Source organism: Xiphias gladius, chromosome 10 (assembly GCF_016859285.1).
Source record: "Xiphias gladius isolate SHS-SW01 ecotype Sanya breed wild chromosome 10, ASM1685928v1, whole genome shotgun sequence".
Lineage (NCBI taxonomy): Eukaryota > Metazoa > Chordata > Actinopteri > Istiophoriformes > Xiphiidae > Xiphias > Xiphias gladius.
Window position 1 is genome coordinate 18,780,692 of NC_053409.1, and position 23,437 is coordinate 18,804,128.

The 23,437-nt window shown below is 42.6% G+C and overlaps 1 protein-coding gene across 2 annotated transcripts; it reads left to right on the forward strand.

The window, feature by feature from the left end:
- Nucleotides 1–558: 558 nt before the first annotated feature.
- Nucleotides 559–22,901, forward strand: atr (ATR serine/threonine kinase). Of its 2 annotated transcripts, XM_040137092.1 has the most exons (49): nucleotides 559–768; nucleotides 924–1,015; nucleotides 1,853–2,005; nucleotides 2,149–3,062; nucleotides 3,170–3,312; nucleotides 3,995–4,171; nucleotides 4,405–4,568; nucleotides 4,820–4,972; nucleotides 5,192–5,390; nucleotides 5,478–5,734; nucleotides 5,940–6,136; nucleotides 6,427–6,527; nucleotides 6,692–6,863; nucleotides 7,306–7,461; nucleotides 7,560–7,754; nucleotides 8,064–8,159; nucleotides 8,348–8,437; nucleotides 8,856–8,951; nucleotides 10,159–10,289; nucleotides 10,647–10,790; nucleotides 10,910–11,003; nucleotides 11,129–11,254; nucleotides 11,479–11,685; nucleotides 12,421–12,534; nucleotides 12,708–12,823; nucleotides 12,958–13,078; nucleotides 13,190–13,327; nucleotides 13,404–13,575; nucleotides 14,065–14,231; nucleotides 14,432–14,596; nucleotides 14,810–14,901; nucleotides 15,272–15,363; nucleotides 15,513–15,690; nucleotides 15,816–16,001; nucleotides 16,417–16,576; nucleotides 16,911–17,090; nucleotides 17,359–17,501; nucleotides 17,624–17,721; nucleotides 17,895–18,124; nucleotides 18,544–18,678; nucleotides 19,223–19,423; nucleotides 19,653–19,796; nucleotides 20,158–20,308; nucleotides 20,418–20,574; nucleotides 20,753–20,906; nucleotides 21,095–21,246; nucleotides 21,571–21,676; nucleotides 21,822–22,005; nucleotides 22,463–22,901. In XM_040137092.1, exons 1-48 carry the CDS (start codon nucleotides 716–718, stop codon nucleotides 21,993–21,995), a joined length of 7,836 nt encoding a protein of 2,611 aa, XP_039993026.1. In that variant the 5' UTR covers nucleotides 559–715; the 3' UTR covers nucleotides 21,996–22,005; nucleotides 22,463–22,901. The 2 variants fall into 2 exon arrangements, with proteins under 2 accessions (XP_039993026.1, XP_039993025.1); XM_040137091.1 differs by lacking the exon at nucleotides 22,463–22,901 and having other exon boundaries at nucleotides 21,822–22,292.
- The last annotated feature ends 536 nt before the right edge of the window (nucleotides 22,902–23,437 follow it).

Sequence of the window (23,437 nt, forward strand, 5' to 3'; positions counted from 1 at the left end):
TTGTATTCATTGTTGTAACGATAATGAGATGTAAATTCTCAATGAGACTTTTACCTGGTTAAATAGAAGGGAAAATGTACTTATGTCAATTGAAAAATACGCAGCTGGTTTTTAGAAAGGCAGCACTGAGTGTGATCTTTTGTGATCTACAGAAAAAAATGGAAACCATATCATAAAGTGCGCAAACAAGGCAAATCAGCTTTACAATTTTTATACACTACTTATTCCCTCTGCAAATGTACCCATACTTTGTATGTGTCTGCAACAAACTCTATTGTGTTTTTGAAGTACGCTACTTAAGCAAAACATACTTGGAAGCAAACGTTGACCTTAAAATACCACAATATGCACAAGTAATCTATCTACAAAGAATCAAACTTTCTTTGTTGTAGGTTGGACATAAAATGGCAACCAGAGCCCATTGAGATATTGAATGTGATATTGGCCTATACAGAGACATACAAAAAACAATAATAACAAGACTTCGCCAGGGGGAGCAATTTAGCATTCGAGTGTTTATGTAGCTTTAGTGACCCTCGGTGGCCGCCGTAACAAAACAAAAAACGTCATTTTGGAGCGAAAGTTTTCGAAATCCATGACAGGCTGCACAACACATGTAACCGTGTCCTGGACGAAATTTCTGTGAAATGACAAATCCTTGATGTAATGTCTTGACGAAGTTGTTAAAATAGCGACACACCAAGCTACAGTAAAAATGGAGGGACTTGAGATGTCCGCGATGATACCGGCTCTTCAGGAGCTAGCTAGGTGAGTAACCGCCCACAGGTGGCTAGGCTAAGCTGTTAACAGTATGTTAGACTCTTTTTTTTTTGTTTATTTCTAAGCCACTTACTTGAGTCAATGAAAGCTTCTGCTGTACCATGTTTTCATGAGTAACGTAACGCCTTGCTGGTTATTTGCAGTGCCAGCGCGGCTGAGTACGACCAAGCGGTGCAGAAACCTCGACAGATCCTGTGTCAGTTTATTGACAGGATACTGACGGACGTGGATGTCGGTAAGTCATGAGTATCAGTCACATACAGGAGGTGGAGACGATAACGGAAACACCTGACAGCACAGTACAGTCTTAAACAGCAGCTTGTTGAGGCTGTAAATGCTCTAGTTTTCAGTTTTCAGTACAGACTAATCTTGCTTTTGCTACTATCTTTTAATTATTATAGGCTACAGCCTGATGTGACTGCTGTTCCCCCTTTTTAATGTCGTTTTTAATGTCCTCAATAATTTTGGTGAAGGATGGACTTGTATTGTGAATTATTTGTGTCAAGACTTTTAGGTGGCACAAGTCCATAGTTAAGTTGTATGTTGTTGCCAGTATCTTAGCTACTATTTACCCCTACCTACCTGGGCCGTTTGGTTTGTTGTTTGGCCTGGTTTAGGCCTCCATATTTTGCAATTAAAGAACAGAAATTGAACAATCTGACTCCTCATATTCTTCCAGCAAGTATCTGACCACTTTGTACCTCTGTGTTAAGTCTCCCAAATCCCTTGACTAGCATTTAAAACCAAGTTCTGTGAGTTTAAACAATCCCTACCTACACATATATATAGTACGTATAAGTAGAGTGACCTGACAAAGGCTCTGTGCAGTTGAGGAGGTTAATGAAGTGATGTCTGTTTCTGACCTCTCTCCAGTGACCTTGAGCAGTTTAATTAAAGTTTTTAGCTTCTAAGATCAATTTGAGTGAAATATGTTCTTCTCCTATTCCCATTCAAACCTGTCGATCAGCATGTGACTCTTCAGATTTATCTTGCAAACCATTTTTGGCGGTTCCTGTTCACCACATCAGACTAACCAGTTCGTTGATCTGATCTATTGTGTGTGTTCTTCCAGTTGCACTGGGGCTGAGTAAGAAGTCCAGTTCGGAGCCAGCCTGTGTGATGCTGCTGGACTTTGTGCAGCATATAGTCAAATCCTCATCTCTGATGTTCGCCAATCCTGCCTGCCAGCCTGCTAAGTATCCAGACACCACACGGAGCTGTACCGGTAGGACGTGCTCCTGCAAAAGCTGCAATATTTAGATAAAAATTTCTGAGATAAAAATGCGAAGAATAAGATAAAAGTTTGGTTATTTGTGTTTCTCTCTTGCCTTTCCCCTCCGATGTCTCCTCGTCCCTCCTTTGATTCAGACTTCAGTAAGTGGGTGGCGGTGCGTTTTCTTCGTGTGGCAGCAGCTCCAGACTGTGACATCATCCACGGGCAGGTCTCTGCTGTGTTGTGCTCTTTACTTCACACCCTGAGGGTCAGGGCACCGTTCATCTTCAGCCACCTCACTCACGAACTCATATTTCTGGCCCAGGACCTCAGCAACATCCTGTGCGCCCACATTGCCACACTCGCGGGGCAAGGGCACACTTTGGGCATTCACACACAGAACCGATGGCCCGTATCACTTGAGTGCTTCAGTATCTCCCCTGGTTGTGCCTCCTCATACCTCACTCCTTCTCAGCTTGTACTCTCCTCGCCTGCCGCACTGGAGTCGCTGACTGCTGTGACGATTGGCGTCATAACTGACGCCCTGAGGGGAGTGGTTTGCCGTCATGACCTGAGTGTGGCCTGGGAGACGGCTTGCTCCATCCTGGCCAACGGCAACACCAGGCTGAGGAAGCTCTCCATGGTGATGCTGAGGCGACTGTTGGAGCTAGGCGGGTTTCCTGAGATGCAAGGCCATGAGTTCTTCACAGCCTACCTTCAGTTGCTGGAAACGCACTCGCACCCATGCACAGCAGACACATGCTTGGATAAGACACAGCCCTATGAAGGGGAGCTGCTCCACTTGACTCGCTGTGTGTTTCGGTCGTCTGGTGCCTCTCACACACACTTTGAGCCTATCTATCTCTCGCAGATGTTTGAGTGTGTTTGTTCTCTTGGAGGAGCAGGTGTCAAGTTGGGGACAGAGGTTACTGAATCACTCTGCCTGCTGTTCAGCTTCTTACTATCTGTTGCCCCAGTTTACGAGAGTGCTGCATCGTTAAGGAGGCAGCGAGTCACAGAGGTCTGCAGGGCGCTGACACGCACCGTTGGAACCGAAAATCAAGCTGAGGTATGATTTTGTTTTTGTGTTATCTTTTCTCTGTTACTGTTACAGAATTTGGGACAACTCTTTACACCTCCCATCTTTGCAATATCTGTGTTGCATGTGTTTTGCAGTGTGCGGAGGGGTTTCTCCAAGCCGCACTGAAGGCTGAGACTGCTATGGTGATGCAGGAGTCAGGAGATGGAGAGACTGCTGCCAAGAAATCCTGCAAATCTGCCACCGGCTCCGTCAGCAAAACAAGAAAAACATCATCAGCGTGAGTTCATAAACATTCAAACTGTATTCTGCCAGAGAAGGAGTCCAGTGGTCAGGCTTAGTGGTCAGGGGTTTGTCTTAAACTCCTAGCCTGCCAGAATACCCTGATATATACAGTACACCTAAGAAATGCGCCAAGAAATTTCTGTAAACAGGTCCATTGTTTAATTTGGAAGTCTTAAATGTTAGATTTGCTGTGCTGAAAATGAATAGAAACATGACTTGACCATAACATTTCGAATTTAAAAGTGAGTTTTTTGATTTGTTACCAGTCTCTAACATACAGCGAGTGACAGAACCCAAGGAGAGATAACCTGACAAATTGTCCTTTTTGTTTCTCTAACTGATTTAGAGCGAGGCTGTCTTTCCTATTTTCCTATACCTGTTGAGACTGAAGTGTTTTTATATATAATATTTCCTTTACTGTCTCCTGATTCTTGTCTGTAGCCATAGTATTTTAGTTATGCGTCCTAGCTGTTTGGAGAAAGTTTGAACTAATCAAATGGCTATGGTGTGGATTTTGAGCAGTGAAAGCAGAAACTGAGGTTTTTCAGGCAAATGAAACATTCACTTGCTCACTTAGCAGCTGGTAGGCATTGCCAATAAAGTTGTCATAAATCAATACACCAGATTTGCTCCACAAATTGTGACATTTAAGCGATTATGTGTCTCTGTGTCCTAAGTGAGTTGGACATGCGCGTTCGGAGCGAGGTGTGGGCTGTGGTGAACAGTCGGCTGGAGGAGCTGCTGACACTTTTGAACTCAGACTCTGCTGAACCTGAAACCACACAGACTCTCGCTGCTCTGCAGGGTCTTGCCCTCACTCTCCACTTGGCAGCCCTGTGCTCCTCTCCCACCAGGTAATAGACCAAAATTTACACATGCCGCCTCTCTAGCGCTCTTTCTTTATCTTTCCCTTTCTCACACAGATAAACAACTTTTAATATGTTTTTTTTTTTTTTTTAACATTTTTTTGTTAATCAAAAATGACTTACTCTGCTCACGTGTGGCAGTTTTGCGACATGACTTTCACAGAGCTTTGTCGCATATTCTGAATCAGTCACTCTCTCTTTCTCCGTCTCTTTGTTAACAGTTTTAATTCTCCCCTCTGGGTGCCTACTGAGACACTGGGCAGGGCTCTGAAGTGCTGTCAGTCAGTGTTAGAAGGAGGCTCTCAAATTGTCTCAAACCAGACCTACATTCAGTCTGCTGTCCAGACCACTGTCAAGGTCCTGGACTCTATCTTGTACCTGACAAGTAAGGATAGACACGCATGCAAAACAAACATTAAACATGAAGCTCTGGTGGATTTATTTTATGTCACAATAAAAGCATATTGTCAGTTATTTTTACCATTGTTTTCTGTTGAAAACAGATCATTTCCTCAGATTGAAACAAGCTTTAATCTGAGGCAAAAAGCAAAAATTCCACCCCAAAGCACATCCTTTTAACAAAAGTATACTGTTGATAATTCATTTTCTCCACCTATATTCCATGTGTGAATATAGTGAGCAGCCAGAGTGAGGACGGGCTCCAGCGGCGTGTGTGTGCTCTGTTATCTCTTCCCTGGGTGTGTGAGAACACATCCGTTTCAGCCTATAAGAGTTCAGGATTCCCCTCCTGGCTTTCTGCCTTGGCTCAGAGACTAAGCTTCTGTTACTGTGAGTGTCCGCTGCCAAATCACAACTCAAAATTTTAGATGAATTTGTCATCAGCTGTAGCTACTGTCTGCCTCAGTTTTGTGAAATCAGGGTGTAAATATTTTTTAGTTTTGGCTCAAATCTATTTAACAATCACTTGAGGAATCATAGTTTTAAATGACTTCACCGGGCTATGATATCATTGTCAAAACTTGACGTCAAACTTGTGTGTCTTTCCAGCACCTGAGGTCAAGGTGGACTGTGTGTCGCTGCTGGCCGTCCTGCGTCGCGGTGTGTGTGAGACGTGGCGCGTGTGTGTGTTTTCCAGGGCGCTGCAGAGTCCAGATGAGGTGGTGAGAGCGGCGGCAGTCAGGGCCTTCCCTCTTCTTCTTCACCACCTGGGAAACACACATCACAACCTCATCAGCAGTACTCTGCTGTACGTAAACTGCCCCACTTTGCTTTCATTATCGGATTTAGCTTCTGCCGTACGACTTGTTTCACTGCGTAAACTGGGCGTTTTCAGTTCCAGGCTGGAGGACAGTTCGGAGCAGGTGAAGAGGGAGCTTGCCAGGACCATCGGTCAGCTGAGCTGTATCCAATCAGAGGTCTCCGTGCTCTGTGACACTCACGCAAAGTCCACCTGTTTTCCCAAACTCCTCTGCCTCCGCCTCAGCCTTGCAACAGAACATGCTGGGAATGTATTTTCATCCCTCAAGGCAACTGTTGTCAGGCCCTTTTTGCCGTTGCTCCAACAGCAAGCTCCGAGTAGTGTTAAACAAGGTATTTCGGGTTTTTCCGTTTGATGTTTTCTTCCATAATGAGCTTATATGAAATCCAGTCAGCAGAAAAGTACATTTACTTCAGTGTGCTGGACGGTGAACTGCTGCTTTTGCCTTTATTATTTAATTATTTTAAAGTGCGGTATTATTTTCTTACAGGTTTGGTAAGAAAGCAATTATCTTAATTGTATATTTCACTGTTCCAGCTTTCCTAGAAGCTCTGTCTCACCTCTGCCAACATGTGAATCTGAGTGGTGGAGACAGTGACTCCCGGGCAGTTCTCTTCGCTCTGATTGGCCTAATGGAGGACTCAGATCCAGTGGTCAGATTACATTTCAGCCGATCAGTACGTTTCCTGCTAACGGAGACCGCCAGACACTCCGAGCAGGGCTCTCTGAATGAGGTGAGTAACTTCAGTGGTAAGACTGAAGAGTCTCTGCTTTACACTCAGTTTTAAACAGCTAAAAACCAGCATTTTCATTATAAATATGTTACAGTGGACACAAAACGTGAGCACAAAATATTCAGTAAAATTTTATTTGGATTACTGAGCAAAATGAGTGTATGAATGGGAGTTTTAATTTGCTGCCTCGCAATAATAATCCCCTTCATTTAGGTGAAAAGGCGGGAGGTGAAATCTTACATTTTCGGTGGGTTCATACATCCATATGTCTCGTATAATTTCTATCCCAGCTCCTGGTTGCACGTCTTAAGGAGGCATTCAACAACGCTAAACTCAACAGAGATGACGACCTGCGCAACACTCTCATCCTGACGACCGGAGAGATCGGCAGGTATAGATTATGTATTATTTATCTAATATATTACTGTCACTGTCACTCCAGTTAGGTTTATTGTATGTTACTGTTCCTAAAGTACCACAGTTTTGAACAGTGTATTGTAAAGGGCTGTTTTGGTTACATTTGCTTGTTCATTTGTTTTTCTCCTCTTCTGTCAGAGCATCTCAGGGTAGTTTGGTGTCGTTCTCTCTGCTGCGGCTGCTCCACTGTCTTCTGTCCAAGTCATCCCCGGTGTCTGTTGCGGCTTACGCTCAGATCAGAGCTCTGGCCACTGCCAAAGGCCTTAAACTCCAAACTCTATTCAGCCAGTACAAGAACCCTATTTGCCAGGTATAAAAATCTGCTTAAATTCAAAGCAGAATTTGCTGTTGGGAAGATTGAAGTTCATCTGGTGTATACTACTGTGAATAATAATAAAACATAGTAACAACCCTGCAGCATTAACAAAACTTGCAACAGGGTAGCTGTGTATTTTTAAGCGGGTTGATGTGAGAAAGATTCAAAGGAAATGCATATTGATTTACTGATGACATTTTCATCGAAAGTCCTCAACACACTGTAGTTGTATTGAATCCTCTGCCTGAATCTGGGACCTGTGTTGCACGTCATATACGCTTCTCTTGCCACTTGATCCCTGTCTGACTCTGCACTGTGGACTGTCCAATAAAGGCGAAAATACCAAAGATAAATAAAATGAAATTGAAATAATCTTAGAAAAACATGTCATAGATATTCTGCCATTAATTGTCTCTTTCTTCTTCTCTGTTTGTAGTTCCTGGTGGAGTCGCTGCACTCACGTCATGCATCGGCCCTGCGGAGCACACCTGACCAGGGCAGCGAGTCAGCCAATCAGAGAGAGCTGGCCCTGGACATCCTGGCTCAGATCGCACACGCTTTTGACTTCCCAGACCTCCACCGCTTCCTCACTGTGAGAACGGTTGCGAGCATGGCTGCACACACAGACAGCACATTCTTGTGATTTGTTCCTCTGAGCATTTATGTTTTTATGCTTGCTTGTATCTGTAGAGGACCCTTCAGGTGCTGCTGCCCTACCTGGCAGCAAAGGCAAGCTCTACGGGCTCCTCCCTCATCCGTACATTGGCCAATGAGCTGAAGGCAAACAGGAGAGAGATCCTCATCAACAACTTCAAATACATCTTCAGCCACCTGGTCTGTTCCTGCACCAAGGAGGAGCTGGAGAGGGCCTTCCACTACCTACAGGTATTAACAATATTAACCTACCTGCTTGTAATCTGTAATTATCTACACAGCAAAGACAACAGAGCAATTAGTCTTGCATTGTGAACATGTTTCAGCTTGTGGTTACAGTGGTTAGTGATAAATTTAGATGTCACTGGCATTGTACACCGAATCAACATTGCTCAATGCCAGAATATGAGACAGTCCCAGCTGTGGTGCAGCACTTTCGCTGACAAGGCTGATGAATAAAGCAATGATCCCGAAAAGGTTTTTCTCCCTAGTAAATAATTAACATGCTGATTTATGATTGTTTTCCTATTGTTTTCCCAGAGCGAGACGGAGATTGAACTGGGCTCTCTGTTAAGGCAAGACTTCCAGGGTCTCCACAACGAGCTGCTGCTGCGCCTCGGAGAGCACTACCAGCAGGTCCACACACACACACACACACACACACACACACACACAGATAAACATAAGTTCCCCTACAAATTAAGTCTTTTTCAGTATATATTCTTGTTGCGCACAGAGTGCAGACATGTCAGTGTCAGATTAGCATATGGGCTCTACAACTAGTTATTGTTCACATGCACGTTTTACCTTTGTATGTACTGTAGGTATTCAATGGTCTGGCAATCCTGGCCTCCTTTGCATCTAATGATGACCCGTACCAGGGTCCCCGAGACATCACTACCCCAGAGAACATGGTATGTGCCAGAGTTAAATACGATATAACAGCCTTATCTTGTGTTTTGAATAAATGGATAGTTTGGAGTTTTGCAGTAATTTATTTATTTTTTTATTTTGTTTTATATTTTTATAACAGACATAGTCAAATGTAAATTCTTTTAAACAAACAACAGCAAATCTGTAATGCATCATATTGTAAACGTTTGACAAATGAAACAAAAAAGCACTTTCAACAGATTGCTTTGTACTTACCTGAACATGCATATGTATGATATTTTACAGACAAACAAATCTGTAGATTAATCGAGGAAGACACCAGTTGTTGGTTGTACACTTATGCCGGCAGCTGAGAACATAGTTAAATTATAATCATAACAAACTTAATTATAAATAAATCAACATTCCCCGTCTTGCTTTAATTTCATTGTGTGGCAGGCAGACTATCTTCAGCCGAAGCTGCTGGGGATTCTGGCCTTTTTCAACATGCAGCTGCTCAGCTCCAGTGCAGGAGAGAAGGACCGCAAAAAGCTGGTGGGTGATCCAATGCTGCCCCATAACTGCACATTTTTCAATGTATCCCGTTAGTCAGAGAGTTTATTGAGGCACTGAGAGAGGTCAGTAATGCTGAGTTTACAGGGAGAATTAACTCAAGGCTTTTCACATAAAGGGTTTTGTATCCGAGTGGGCAAATGGGTCATTCCATGTCAAATCAACAGAAGCCTCCTGACTGACCATCTTGGATTTGCTTCATACTTTATGTAAATAATGCCATTGTACCAAACAACCAGTGTACAAAAATTTCCCGCTTGTATCTTATGAAAAAGGGGTCGTGGTCCTAATAAACGAAAAATTGTAAAGTACCATAGGCCATTACTTTTGAACAATTCACGCTACAATGCTTGAAATTTTTCAAGGATTGTTCTACACCGTTAGATGTCTTTAACTTCTAAAATGGTTGGTCTACAGCTGCATATTTGCCAAATTATGGCTTGCTGAAAATTGCATTTAAAAAAAATTATTTTGTGCTTTGGAGCCCACTATATCTTGACACTGATACAAATCAGATATTCTGATTTATATTCTGACCTATATTTCAAGTGCATATTGCCTATGTATGACAAAGTCTACCCTAAAAACAATCACACCACTGGAAAGGGCATGTTTTGGTGAGTAAATGCACAAAATATGAAGTTGGTAACTTCAATCAAACTATATTTATTAAGGTATCAAACACACCATGTTTTACTACAACAGGCCATTCTGCAAAAAAAAAGTTCTACAATTTAACTAAGGAAATGTCAGGAAATTAAAAGTGTCTACTTTAAGAGTTTGAACAATGCAATGATTTCCTTTTCCAAATCCAGTGGAAGTGTGTACTGCGTTCCAGTTGGTGTGAGTGGGGTATCAGTGATCTTCAGGATATGCACAAGAGGGACCAAACATATATCCAAAGTATACACTTTTAGTAACACTCGTTTATTGGGCCACAAACCCTTTTTTTTAAAAGCCTCCATATCTCAGAAACTAAAGAAGATACATGCAGAAAACTTTTGCACACTAGTTGCTGGTTATTATTTACATGAAGTATGAAGCAAATCCACGATGGCCAGTCGGGAAAATTTTCTAAAAACCTGTTTATTTTGACATTGAATTACCCAAGTGTTGTTTGTCCACTGCAACTCTGCTTGGTTTGTAAAGTCCAAAGACAGTCCTCCCCTGTTTTCTCTTCACTTAACAGGCTTTGACAAGTGTGATGGCTCTAATGCGACTGATGGGCTCCAAACACATCAGCTCTGTCAGAGTGAAGATGATGACAACGCTCCGCACCGGCCTCCGATACAGAGAGGACTTCCCTCTGCTCTGCTGCCAGTCAGTACACACACACATACAATTTAAGGTCACAGGGAAACTGCAGAGCAGTGGCATGTTGCTTCTGTAATTGTCGAAACTGACACGTGAACTTTGTTCGAAATTATTTAAAATGTTTGTTATAAATGCCAATTCTAAGTTAAGGCACAGAAAAGGTCACTAGAGATCGTTGAACTGCCGACTGGCGGAAAAATGTTGTCTTGGATGCTTAACCATCCTCCCAGAACCTTACGCTGACTTTGGCCACTTCGCACCTTCAAAAACTGACAAAAACGACCACATCTAAGCATTTGCTTACATACTTCATAAAACTTTGAACAAATCAGCTACCTTTTTGTCTAATCCCCATGTGGACAGGACGTGGGATTGCTTTGTGAGGAGTGTGGAGCCTGCGCACCTTGGCGCTCTGCTGAGTCATGTTATTGTTGCCCTCCTGCCCCTGATCCCTCTGCAGCCCAAAGAAACTGCTGCTATTATCCGCTTCCTCATACTGGACAACAGGTAATACACACACAGACAAATTTACACATAGACAAAGTTAAATATCAGACCCTTTCAATTGAAAACTAAACTATAAAACTATACAACAGCAGCGATTTAATGCAGTCAGTCTATCACAGGGAAGAAGTCAACGACTACCTCCATGAGATTTACTTTCTACCAGACCACCCCGAGTTAAAGGACATCCACACTGTTCTGCAGGATTACAAGAAGGTCAGTACGGACAGAGGGAGGATCCTGGTTACGATAAAGAGTACAATGAAAGACGGTCGATAGCAACAAACATTGGTGTCAAAGTTTACAGCAGGTCGCAACATGTCATGTCTGACTCCACCCAGCTGACAGCCAGCAGCAGCGACCTGGTTGCGGCACTGCAGCTTTCTATGAGAGCCGTTCAACATGAAAACGTGGACGTCAGGATTCATGCCCTCACCAGCCTCAGGGATATGATGCACAGCAACCAGGTACACGAACTCACAGACACACATTGTTAGATGAAGTAACAGCTCATGTCAGTAAAGTTAAACTTGTTGCTTGTGTGCCACTTGCACCGCTACCCCGGCACTTGTCTTTGGCGCCTACCTGGCCACAGTCCTGCAAATCTTAAATGAACTATAATGTTCCGTACTTTACGATAAATGTTTTTTTTTTTTTTTGTGTGTGTGTGTGTGTGTCTTGTGGACTGCAGGAGTGGCTGCTGCGGCAGGTTTGTGCGAGTGAGGCGGTGGAGCCCGTCATCTCCAACTTGGTGTCGGTGCTGCTGAAGGGCTGCCAGGACTCGTCCCCAGAGGCCAGGCTCCTCTGTGGGGAGTGTCTGGGGGAGCTGGGGGCCGTGGACCCAGGACGTCTGGACCTGTCGCACACGCACACCCATGGTGACCGCAACACATTTGTGGTAAGCTAGGCTAGACCAATGCTGTGGATTTTAAAATACATTAAAAGAGTGTAGCTAATAGCACTATATAACAATGCACAGTCACTGAATGCTAGTTGGATTTTGGGGAAATTTTGCAATCTTTCCTACTTAATTAGAGCCAGACAAACCCATGAATGTGTTTTATGTCGTTGGATTTAGTTTGTTGGTCAGTAAAACACAAAGATTAGTATATTATCTCAGCTGCTGGATGTCTGTGGGATTGCTCCTCTCGGCGCGACTTTGCACTTGTCCAAAGATGTATGGCTGGATTAACTAGGCTAAACATTGTTACTTACATACTTATACAGTCGATATTTTTTCATGGTATTAGATCATATTAATTTATTTATCGTGTTTACATGCGTACAAAGCTACATTAGATGAATATAAGTATCAGTATTTCAGTATTTCAAAAGTACTAGTAACTATACGTATGTGTATGAATTGTGCACTCAGTTTCTTCAGCAAAAATGTTTTTAATACGCTAATAAGTACGAAGTGTAAAACCCCGGAACTGGGGGTATATTTTGTTCGTTTTGAGCTTAGCTGCCATTTCACCTCATACACATACATGAACTGAGCTAAGGTTAGCTCACTGTTCAGTGTACCTTAAGTATGCAAACACAGAGATTATTTGAAGTTTGTTAGATTTCCCAAAAATGGAGCAAGTCATGTAGGAAACCAAATGTAAATGATGATTTTGCTCTATTAAAGAGTGGAGTTGATGATCCCAACTTTGCCTATGACCTGCTGACTGAACTCACCAGAACTTTCCTGGCTTATGCTGATGATGTGAGAGCACAGGACTCAGCTGCTTATGCAATTCAGGTACACACACACACACACACACACACACACACACACACACACACACAGTCATGCATACAGTCACTTTACAAATCCGTCAGCTTTAATTCGTTTGTGGGCCTTTCTGTCTCTTTTTTTGCCGTTTGTCTTGTCTGTTATCTATTTTCATTTTGATGCTTTCACTGGCACTTTAGGAGATGCTGTCCATCTTTGAGTGTCGTGAGGGACGGACAGACTCTCCAGGTCGGCGTCTGTGGAGGAGATTCCCAGAGCAGATCCAAGAAATACTGGAACCTCACCTCAGCAGCAGGTATAAGTTTAAATTCTTTCCTTCCTTCTTTAACTCTTTATCCTACTTTATTTCAAATTCATTCATCATTCATTCTTCCTCCCTCTCCTTTACTCGCTCCTTTCTTACTCTCCCTCTTCCCACTCTACCTGCAGATATAAGAGCAGCCAGAAGGAGGTGAACTGGTCTAAACTGAAGAAACCAGTGTACTTAAGTAACAGAGGCAGCAGGTTCTCTGACTGGTCAGCCACTTGGGCCGGATACCTCATCAGCAAGGTTAGCCGAGTTCTCTTTGAAAGGTTGAACTACAGCAACATCAACTTGTCCTTCAAGTCAGGGATTTTAAGAGCTGGTTTTGTGTTTTGTTTTTGTTTGTTTTTTTCCCAGGTGAGGCATGAACTGGCCAGTAAGGTCTTCACCTGCTGTAGTTTCATCATTAAACACGACTACAAGGTCACAATCTACCTTCTGCCCCATATTCTGCTGTACATGCTGCTGGGCTGCACACGTGCAGAGCAACAGGAGGTGAGGACAAGTCCGTACGCTCACACATGCACAAGAAGATGAGAAGAGGTTGCGATAATAACACACCTTCTCCCAGGTAACAGAGGAGATGCTGGCCGTACTGACAGAGGGCGATGGACGAGGAGGGGTGCGTGTCCAGGAGACAGCCTCCAGCCTATCACAGCTCAGCATTCAGACTGTGTTCAGCATGTTGTCTCACCTCACACAGTGGAGCCGCCACATCCTTTACTCCAAACCCAAACACAACGGTGAGAGATGCATTCACCCAACACACTAATCTCTAGTCTCTGAGGTTTTCTCTGCAGAGTTGAAACGCACCATTCAGTGTAAAAGAACATTTATTTATTGAAATGTTTGACCCCTTTTGTTTGTAGATCTGTATTTGTAAGATCACTGGCAATGGAATCTGAATTGTAACTTAGATTTGACGGAAACTTTCTTTTTCTATTTTGCTTCATATCTTGAGTATTATTCCTAGAGGGCTGCGATTTTTAAATATTTACCAGACACTGATAGTTTAGAAAATGGGAGAGGTTTCATCAGCTGGCCACAGCTTGAATCACCTGAGTCGCATAAGTCCGTGACAGCAGAACAGACAGTTACATACATGAAAAGTTTAGTCAGTGACTAACTTGCACCACAGTTGGAATGAACAGTATGTGAATATTCTCTGTGTTCTTCACTAACTTCCATCATTTAATAATGCTTGAATCCGAAACTAAAATGTGTTATCCCAGAGAGCGGGGATTATCAGCGTGTGGTGGCCTTCCTGAAGGGTATTCCACAGGACGTTCTGGCCAAGGCCTCTCTACGATCCAAAGCATACACTCGAGCCCTCATGCACTTTGAAGCTTATATCCTGGAAAATAAAAAGAACATCCAGGACCATCTTACGTTCCTGCAGGTAAGTAAGAGTGCAGAGAACTGAGAACTGAGAACTATATACTGAGAACTGTCCCTTTTATAAATCTTATAAATTGCCGATACAGTTGGAACGCGAACTACGTTTATTTCATGCTGTGAAGTGTGACAGAGTTGAGGTTGAGGGGAAGTTGCAACTCTCTGAATGTATGATGTATTTTTTTTTATTATTGGTTGTTGCAGACACTGTACGCTGCAATGCATGAGCCTGATGGGGTGAGGGGGGTCAACGCCCTGAGGAGGGAGGAGCCGTCGCTACGGGAACAGATACTGGAGCACGAGAGCATCGGGCTGCTCCGAGATGCCACCGCCTGCTACGACCGGGCTATACAACTGGAGTCAGACCAGGTACACACACCCACCGGGCTTCACATAGGAGACTTCTTTTAAACCCCTATTTATTGTTAAACAACGACTGTTTTCCCAACTATATATTATTGTTTATATTAAAGTGAAAGATAATTGTGTACTCTCAGACTCTCAGCTGTTGTCTGGTACACTGTTGTATCTTTCTTGAATTATTTCCCTCTTTGATCATTTTCACTGTCCCTTTGTGTATAGATTGGTCACTATCATGGGGTGATGACCTCTATGCTCGGCCTGGGACAGCTGTCCACAGTCATCACTCAGGTCAACGGAGTACTGGCCAACAAGTGAGAAACACACACACACACACACACACACACACACACACACACACACACACACACACACACACGAGTACACGTCAATTATGGCCCAGATTCCTCATTAACGTTAATGTCTAAGGAAAGTTAAACCCACTTTAACTAGATGGAGAACAAATCAGTTTGTCCTTATGTTCATGTTATTGTTGTGCCCTGACCTCTAGTACCTGATGGCTCCTTAACTAATAGCCTGTCATATTAAATACTTAGATAACAGGTAGGTTGATCAACAAGGACACGGAACGTACATGTACATTTCTTATTGTGCTTAGCCACTAAACTATTGGGATATCATTAACTTAAAATCAAGCAAACTGAATTTTGTGTACACGTTTAGGCCCCAGTGGAAGTCGGAGCTAAACACTTACAGAGTGGAGGCAGCATGGAAGCTCGGAAAATGGGACCTGCTGGCAGATTACTTAAGTTCAGGTAGCAAAAAAAAGCTATTTGAAGACATCACTCTGAGCTCTGGTAGCTTGTGATGGGCATTTGTCATTACTGTTGACGTTTTCTACACAAAAGAAGAAAGTGCCAAAGCAGCCCCTAGTCCTGTAATTTCACTACCATTTTGTCTCCAGACCGTCAGTCCAGTACCTGGGGTGTGCGACTTGGCCAGTTGCTGCTGTCAGCTAAGAAACAGGATGCTGAGACTTTCTATGAAAAGCTGAAGCTTGTGAGAAAGGAACAGGTCGTCCCTCTGTCTGCTGCCAGCTATGAGTGCGGAACCTACCAGAGAGGATACGAGTATATTGTCAGGTCCGTGTGTGTCAGTGTGTTTCTAGAATCAATGATATTTTGTATTTTATTTGTCTGTCTCTAGTCAATTCTTGGTCACCAGTAGCAATGACTTGTGATTCTAAAAACTGCGTCTGTGTGTTCAGGCTCCACATGCTGAGCGAGTTGGAGCACAGTTTCACTGAGCTGCAGAACAGGAGGGAACGCTCTGCCCCCAGCCTCAGCCAGCTGCCTCCTCATTGGTCAGATCGACTAGAGATGACCCAGAATTCCTTTAGGGCCAAGGAGCCAATCCTGGCTCTCCGTCGTGCCCTGCTCAGTCTGGGATCACAGTAAGGACGTAGCAACATATGCAGGCACAAAGACACACATTATCACATCATCTCTTAAAGCATGTCCAGCTCTCCCTGCATTATGCGCCTCCATATTTTTCTTTCCTGACGCAGGCTAAGGGATTTCTGAACAATGGGGCTCTATATCTTGTACTTGTCCGTTTTAATTTCTTAGATATATATTATCCTTATCTAACTTTAAATAACTTATGTCCGCACCTACCATGAAGTCAGCAAGAATACAACAATCCTCTCCCTCTTACGCATTACTTCAGGCTCATTTGTGTCTTTTTCTTTTTACTTTTGAATAAAAGCTGTCAAAGCTCCCGACTAAGAGGTAAATATGAACAAAATCAGTGACAGTTATCCAAGTCCAGGCCACATCACAAATCCAGGCCCCGTGTTTGCTCTGCAGGTCTCTGTGTCAGGAGCTGGTAGGGGAGTGCTGGCTACAAAGTGCCCGAGTGGCCAGAAAGGCAGGACACCACCAGACTGCTTTCAACACTCTTCTGAACGCAGAGAACACACATCTGGCCGAGCTGCTTACCGAGAAGGCCAAGTGGCTTTGGTCCAAGGTATAACCAACCTACGGTATAAAATTCAGTCAATACAGAGTAGGGATCAGATTTTCTTGCATAAAATATACTCATGCTAAGTGTGTTGTTTTGCCTGCTGTGATTAGTCATACTTTTTGCACTGCTGTATTTGAACTCTTAACACATTTCGCATCTATCAGTACCTTTTGTGTAAGGCTCAACCTGTTTTGCACCTGCATTTGTACTAAAATGCACATAAGCATAAGCCAGTTTAGTTATTTTGCAAGGCAAACTAGATTTCTACACATACTGTACACATACACACAAACACAAAACAACACTAATGAAGCACTCTACATTGGTCTGTCATCAGGGTGATGTACACCAGGCCCTGATTGTCCTGCAGAAGGGTGTGGCCCAGTGTTTTCCTGATGATCAGCCCCTTACAGACCCCCGCAGCCTGCAGACCAAAGGCAAGGCCATGCTGCTGGTGGGGCGCTTCATGGAAGAGACGGCCAACTTCGAGTCCAATGCCATCATGAAAGCGTACAAGGTAACAGCCACGATTTTTGTGGAAGGAATGAACCAGATTAAGCGCAGGAAGTTACAGGCTCTGATTAAAAGCGATCAGTGAATTTGTAAATACTATTAACACATTAACGAACTGGACATCATGAATATGATGACTTCATGTGAAGCTGAGGGGTACGGACGACAAAAGGAACATTTTTAGACTACAAGGCAGTAATGTTGGGGCAACTGCTCATCAGGGATGCCCAAAAAGCTGCTATGTTTAAAGTGTGTGCATTGTGTTTTTCTAGGATGTGACAAACCTTCTGCCTGAGTGGGAGGATGGAAACTTCTACCTGGCCAAATACTACGACAAAGTGATGCCAATGGTGACTGATAACAAGCTGGAGAAACAGGGGAACCTCATCCGATACATTGTCACATACTTTGGAAAGTAAGAACAGATTTATTGTTTATTTATTGTGATCAAAGCTGAGCAAATGCTGTGCTAACTTAACTCCACCTTAGACTCATTAGTCTCTTCATCAGTCATTTAATTTTTTTTTCCCCTTCCAGAGCCTTGCAGTATGGAAACCAGTACATCTACCAGGCCATGCCTAGGATGCTGTCTCTCTGGCTGGATTTTGGAGCCAAAGTGTGTGAATGTGAGAAAGGTGGGTGGCCAGTACTGCCTGTGTAAGTGTAAAACAAAGATTCACACAGGGCACTGAGATACTTCTGGTGTTTGGCTAATTCACCAGCAGCCCCATCACTTCATGTCCTATTACTCTTAGTTTTTCATCAACTGTTAACAATGAAATTTTACCTACATATTCCTCTACCTCAGCTGGGCGAGCAGACAGACAGATGCGACAGGAACTGGGTAAAATCAACTCGGCGGTGAGCGAGCACTGTGCCAACCTGGCGCCATACCAGTTCCTGACCGCGTTTTCCCAGCTCATTTCCAGGGTGTGTCACTCCAGTGATGATGTCTTCACCGTCCTCATGACCATTGTGGCCAAAGTCTTCCTTGCGTACCCCCAGCAGGCTATGTGGCTAATGACTGCTGTCTGTAAGGTAGGGGTGTGTGTGTGTGTGTGTGTGTGTGTGTGTGTGTGTGTGTGTGTGTGTGTGTGTGTGTGTGTGTGTGTGTGTGTGTGTGTGTGTGTGTGTGTGTGTGAGTGTGAGACGTAATAACAATCAGAGCCTTGTGTACTATATCTTTGAATTTGAATGCCTACATATTTCCACCTCTACTCATTAAGTGTTTAAGCCAACTTTTGTGTGTAATCGCCTGCGCTTCCTTCTTTTCCTTAACTTTAAATGTCATTTAATGGATCAGTTCCTTTTACTAACATTACAAGTCCCACACTATACTGTATTTTGTGTGATTCTTGAAAAACCAGATATTTCAGTGCCTGCATAAACTGACTAACTACACAGCTTTTCTGAGAATGTTTAAATGCACTCCTGACTGTGTGTTTATTTTTTTTCAGTCTTCCTACCCCATGCGTATGAACCGCTGTAATCAGATTCTTAAAAAAGCTATCAGTCTCAAACAGTCCCTGGAGAAATTCATTGGAGACGCCACCAGACTGACTGACAAGCTGTTGGAGCTCTGCAACAAGCCGGTATACACAAAAAAACACATACAGAAAATAATATATATATATACATATTACATTAAAATAAAATAAAATTTACAGTTACAAATTGTGGTTATTTTACCTTTATGCTTTACCTTTTTCTCATGCTACCTTAAACTGTAGCATGAGAATTCTTAATCATAAAAAGATTACTTTTCAAGTCAAAATGACAAATCTGTAATAATTTTCAGAACGGATTACTGTATATAAGTGAAAGTTCATTATGAAACTATTTAAGCATGTGTTCATACTATGGTGTTCTGTATTGCACTGTGCGCACTTAATTTTAAAGTTTTCTTCATTTGTTAAATCCATCTTGTTTCATAATCAGTTTCAATGGAGTGTGAAGCCACAACATAAAAAATAAATCTGTTTGCATAATTCAAAATCTCACTATAAAATCACATATGTTAATTTGGTATAACGCATTTTATTGGTAGACAAGATTAGATTAGATCAAATAAAAGACAATATATAAAAGTAGCACCAGATGTATGATTCACACATTATGACTAAATGTGTCCTCAAGGTGGATGGTAACAGCACCACCCTCAGCATGAGCGTTCACTTCAAGCAGCTGAAACGTCTGGTGGAGGAGCCGACCTTCAGCCAGATTCTGATCCCGCTACAGTCAGTGCTCATCCCGACGCTGCCCTCGACAGGCGGGGCAAACACACAGCACGACGCCTTCCCCGGACACTGGGCCTACCTGGATGGCTTCGAAGATACTGTAAGAGAAAGAGAGTTAGGGTGTCGATATATTGTCATTAATATTTTTGGCAGGAAGGTGCCTGATGACAAAAAGCATCTCACTGACCAAGTTTACAAAGAGATTTTTCAAGCAAAGCAAGGAGTGGTGATACAGATACATGATCTTAGAAAATGTGACTTTATGATCTCAAAAATCATCTTTACATGGTATGTGCCTCGTAAGCTTAGCCTGTATACTGTATGCGTAGGTGGAGATCTTGGCCTCCTTGCAGAAGCCTAAGAAGATAAGTCTGAAGGGATCAGATGGGCGGAGCTACACTATGATGTGTAAACCTAAAGACGACCTGAGGAAGGACTGCAGACTCATGGAGTTCAACTGCCTCATCAACAAGGTGTGTGTGATATTTCCCTCTAAACGAAACAATATACATGGAGTTATCGGTTTACTAGGTATACACCATCCTTTCAGTTATATTGCACTACTGGTATATAATCCAGTTCAACATCACCAGTTATTACAGCCTTATAGTACTTTATTTTTTGTTCAGAAACTGAACATTATAAAATCAACACAGATGAGATTTACTACAGTTCAGTTGTATGGATGCTATTAGATTGTAAAAATGTACCTAATAAACTGGTATCTCGGTGTTTAGTCTACGGGATTTGTGTAAAGTGTGTTACTACACTGTCAAGAAGGGACAGAGAGAGCAATATTTATACTACGTGTACATGGTTTCTGTGTGTGTGTAGTGCCTACGTAAAGATGCTGAGTCACGACGGAGGGAGCTACATATCCGTACCTACGCTGTGATTCCTCTCAATGAGGAGTGCGGTATCATAGAATGGGTCAACAACACCGCTGGACTTCGACACATTCTCACCAAACTGTATAAGGAGAGAGGTATCCTCACACAAAAAAGCTACAAATAAAGGTAGAAATAAACAAACTGTCAGCTTAATAAATGTTATGAGATAATTTAATGTGGTCATATTTATATCTGTGTTTCTAGGTATCTACTTGTCAGGTAAAGAGCTCAGGAAGCTTATTCTACCTAAGACGGCTCCCTTTGAGGAGAAGCTACGAATCCACAAGGAGGTGCTGTGTGCTCGACACCCCCCGGTTTTCCACGAGTGGTTTCTCCGGACCTTCCCTGACCCCACATCGTGGTACGACCCACCCCACAACTCTCCTACAATTACACTTTAAAGGGGCACTTTTTACAAGCCATGTCTATAATCTTGTTTCTCTGTGCATGTGTATGTTAGTACTTTTGAGAGGCGCATATTCAGCTCTGGATTTATAAATTTGAAGGTCACATGTAGATGTCCTTGTGTTTGTTTACAGGTATAGTAGTCGCTCCTCATACTGCCGCTCCACTGCTGTGATGTCGATGGTGGGCTATATCCTGGGTTTGGGCGATCGCCACGGAGAAAATATCCTCTTTGACTCTTTCACTGGGGAATGTGTTCACGTGGACTTCAACTGCCTCTTTAACAAGGTTTGTCTTTGTCCCAAATTGTCTTTAAATGTTTAATATTTAGTAGTAGTTTATTTTCTACATTTTGTCTATACAAATCATGAAAAAAAGACCAGAAATTGTGTTGTTACTGTTTTCATGTATGACTATTTCTGTTCGCTCCCTTTTCTCTGCATTTCTCTCATGCCCCTTCTCTCCCTCTCCACTAGGGGGAGACATTTGATGTGCCTGAGGTTGTTCCTTTCCGTCTGACCCAAAACATGATCCACGCTATGGGACCCATGGGCACCGAGGGCCTCTTCAGACAGGCCTGTGAGGTCACACTGAGACTAATGAGGGACCAGAGAGAGCCGCTCATGAGGTACACACACACACATACTTCATGATTACCGAATAATCCCGCTTCATAATCTCAATATACACATATAATGGTGTGCATAAATAAACCAAAAACTATGCTTGAATAACTGTGAGTTGAGTGAGTTTAATAAGCAAGAAGCATTAAGTAACAAATTAAATTTGAGTTCAAGACCGTGTTGAAATTAGTGTATTTCTTATATACTGTACTTGCATCTTGACTGTTTATACATGATTTTACTGTGTATGTGTTTTTTTTCTGTCACAGAGTTATATAGTAAATCTCAATAATAAGTTCAGGAAATCTGTTTTTAATTTTCCCTCTAAGTGTGCTTAAGACCTTCCTTCATGACCCACTGGTGGAGTGGAGCAAACAAGCCAAAGGACTTTCTAAAGCTCAGGCCAATGAAACTGGAGAGATAGTTAATGAGAAGGTGTGTGCATGTTTTGGATTTTGCCTCTGGAAGTGTTTTCATATGCATTTACAGCAGCATGAAAGTCTAATGTAACTCATAAATGTCTCATTTTTGGTATTCGTATTCCTGCATTGTCTTATCTTTCCCTCTCCTTCTGTGACAGGCTAAAACCCACGTGTGTGACATCGAGCAGCGTCTGCAGGGAGTGATAAAGAGCAGGAATAAAGTGAAGGGGCTACCTCTGTCTATAGAGGGACATGTCCACTACCTCATACAGGAAGCTACAGACGACAAACTGCTCTGTCAGATGTATCTGGGCTGGGGGCCCTACCTATAAAACGCAAATGGTAGGACAGCATTTTGAGTGAAGGTCAAGAGAATTGAGGGTGCTTTCCTGTGATAAAATGTCCACACAAGACAAACTTAAGTGCTATTATGTGGCTCACAACAAGTATAAAAGCAAAAAGATATATCTGTACATACATTTTGTAATAAGAACACAAAAAAATTCCCCATCTCAAAAGCTCTATATAGTGCCAGTTTTTTGTCCTGCTATTTAAGTCATTGCTTAAAGTTTCCTGTATTATGGAAACAAAGGATATGTGTTGTATTGCTTTACATTATCTTGTAATAAAGGATGTATTTTCCTAATTTGGTTTTGTAGGTAAATGTGTCTGTAAAAAGTGAGTCTTCTAATCTCTTAACCCTCCTTAGATTCACTGTAGCAGTCACACTGTCAGATGACTGTTTTAATCCTCTCTTCGTCTCTCTCTCTCTTTCTGTTTCTCTCTTCCACACACCCAGTGGTTCAATCGGCTCACCTTTTTCAGCCAAGCACCAATGAGAGCTAAGTATTTGCTTATGAAAGCCTTAAGAGGCTGAAGACAACTGGGTGAAGATATCAGTGTAAGGGAAGTAGAGTTTCTTAGAGTGAGCAGTGTCTTTGTCGTTCAGGCATGAGTTCAGACAATCAGAAGGCCACTGTATTTTTGATCATTACTTTTCTCCTTTTTGTCAACGCCTGGCTGCTGTTGCAGCTTGCTTTTTGATGGAAGCCATCGATTCTCGTTTCAAATGAAGAGGAGCTTTCCCAACAACCACTGACTGGATACTTACCTTTTCTGAGGATGTCAGTGGGGGAACCGCCTGTCTTTACATTCTGCAGAAAAAATATCTTTGCATTAGTGCACTGGAACTTCTCTATGGGAAACAACTGACCTGTGAACTGTACAATGCTCTCTTTCCTGTCAGAATATTCGTTTCACCGGCTGACAAGGGGGCTGCTGTCAAATTTTATTAAAATTTTATATTACCAAAGAAAACTGTACTGAATGTTTAGTCGCATTTTTCAGCTAAATTGCTTGTTTTTCGGCAGGTTTAGTCGTTAATGCTTTTATTTTGAAATATCGCAGCCGGTAGTCTTGGACAATCTGTAAAATACAGGAGGTCTTCGGTCAGATGATGTCTTTTTCTTTCTTCACAATTTAAGAAAGCTCAAGTCCACATTTAGCTGTTAAACTGCTAATTAGCTATCAAATATATCACAATTTGGAGAAAAAAAAATTAGATGTAACATATTCTACGTTTTGAGGCAGCAAAGTAACAGTCTTATAAAATAACTGAGATAACGGTAGACAAATACACGAAAGGGGCCAGTCCTGTGGCCACCGCTCGTTGGTACAGCACTGAGAGTCGGCCGTTAGGGCCAGACCGAGGCTGTAAACCAGTAGTAAATAAAGCCATCTTGACGGAGGAACCACTCAATATGGCTGGAGGATA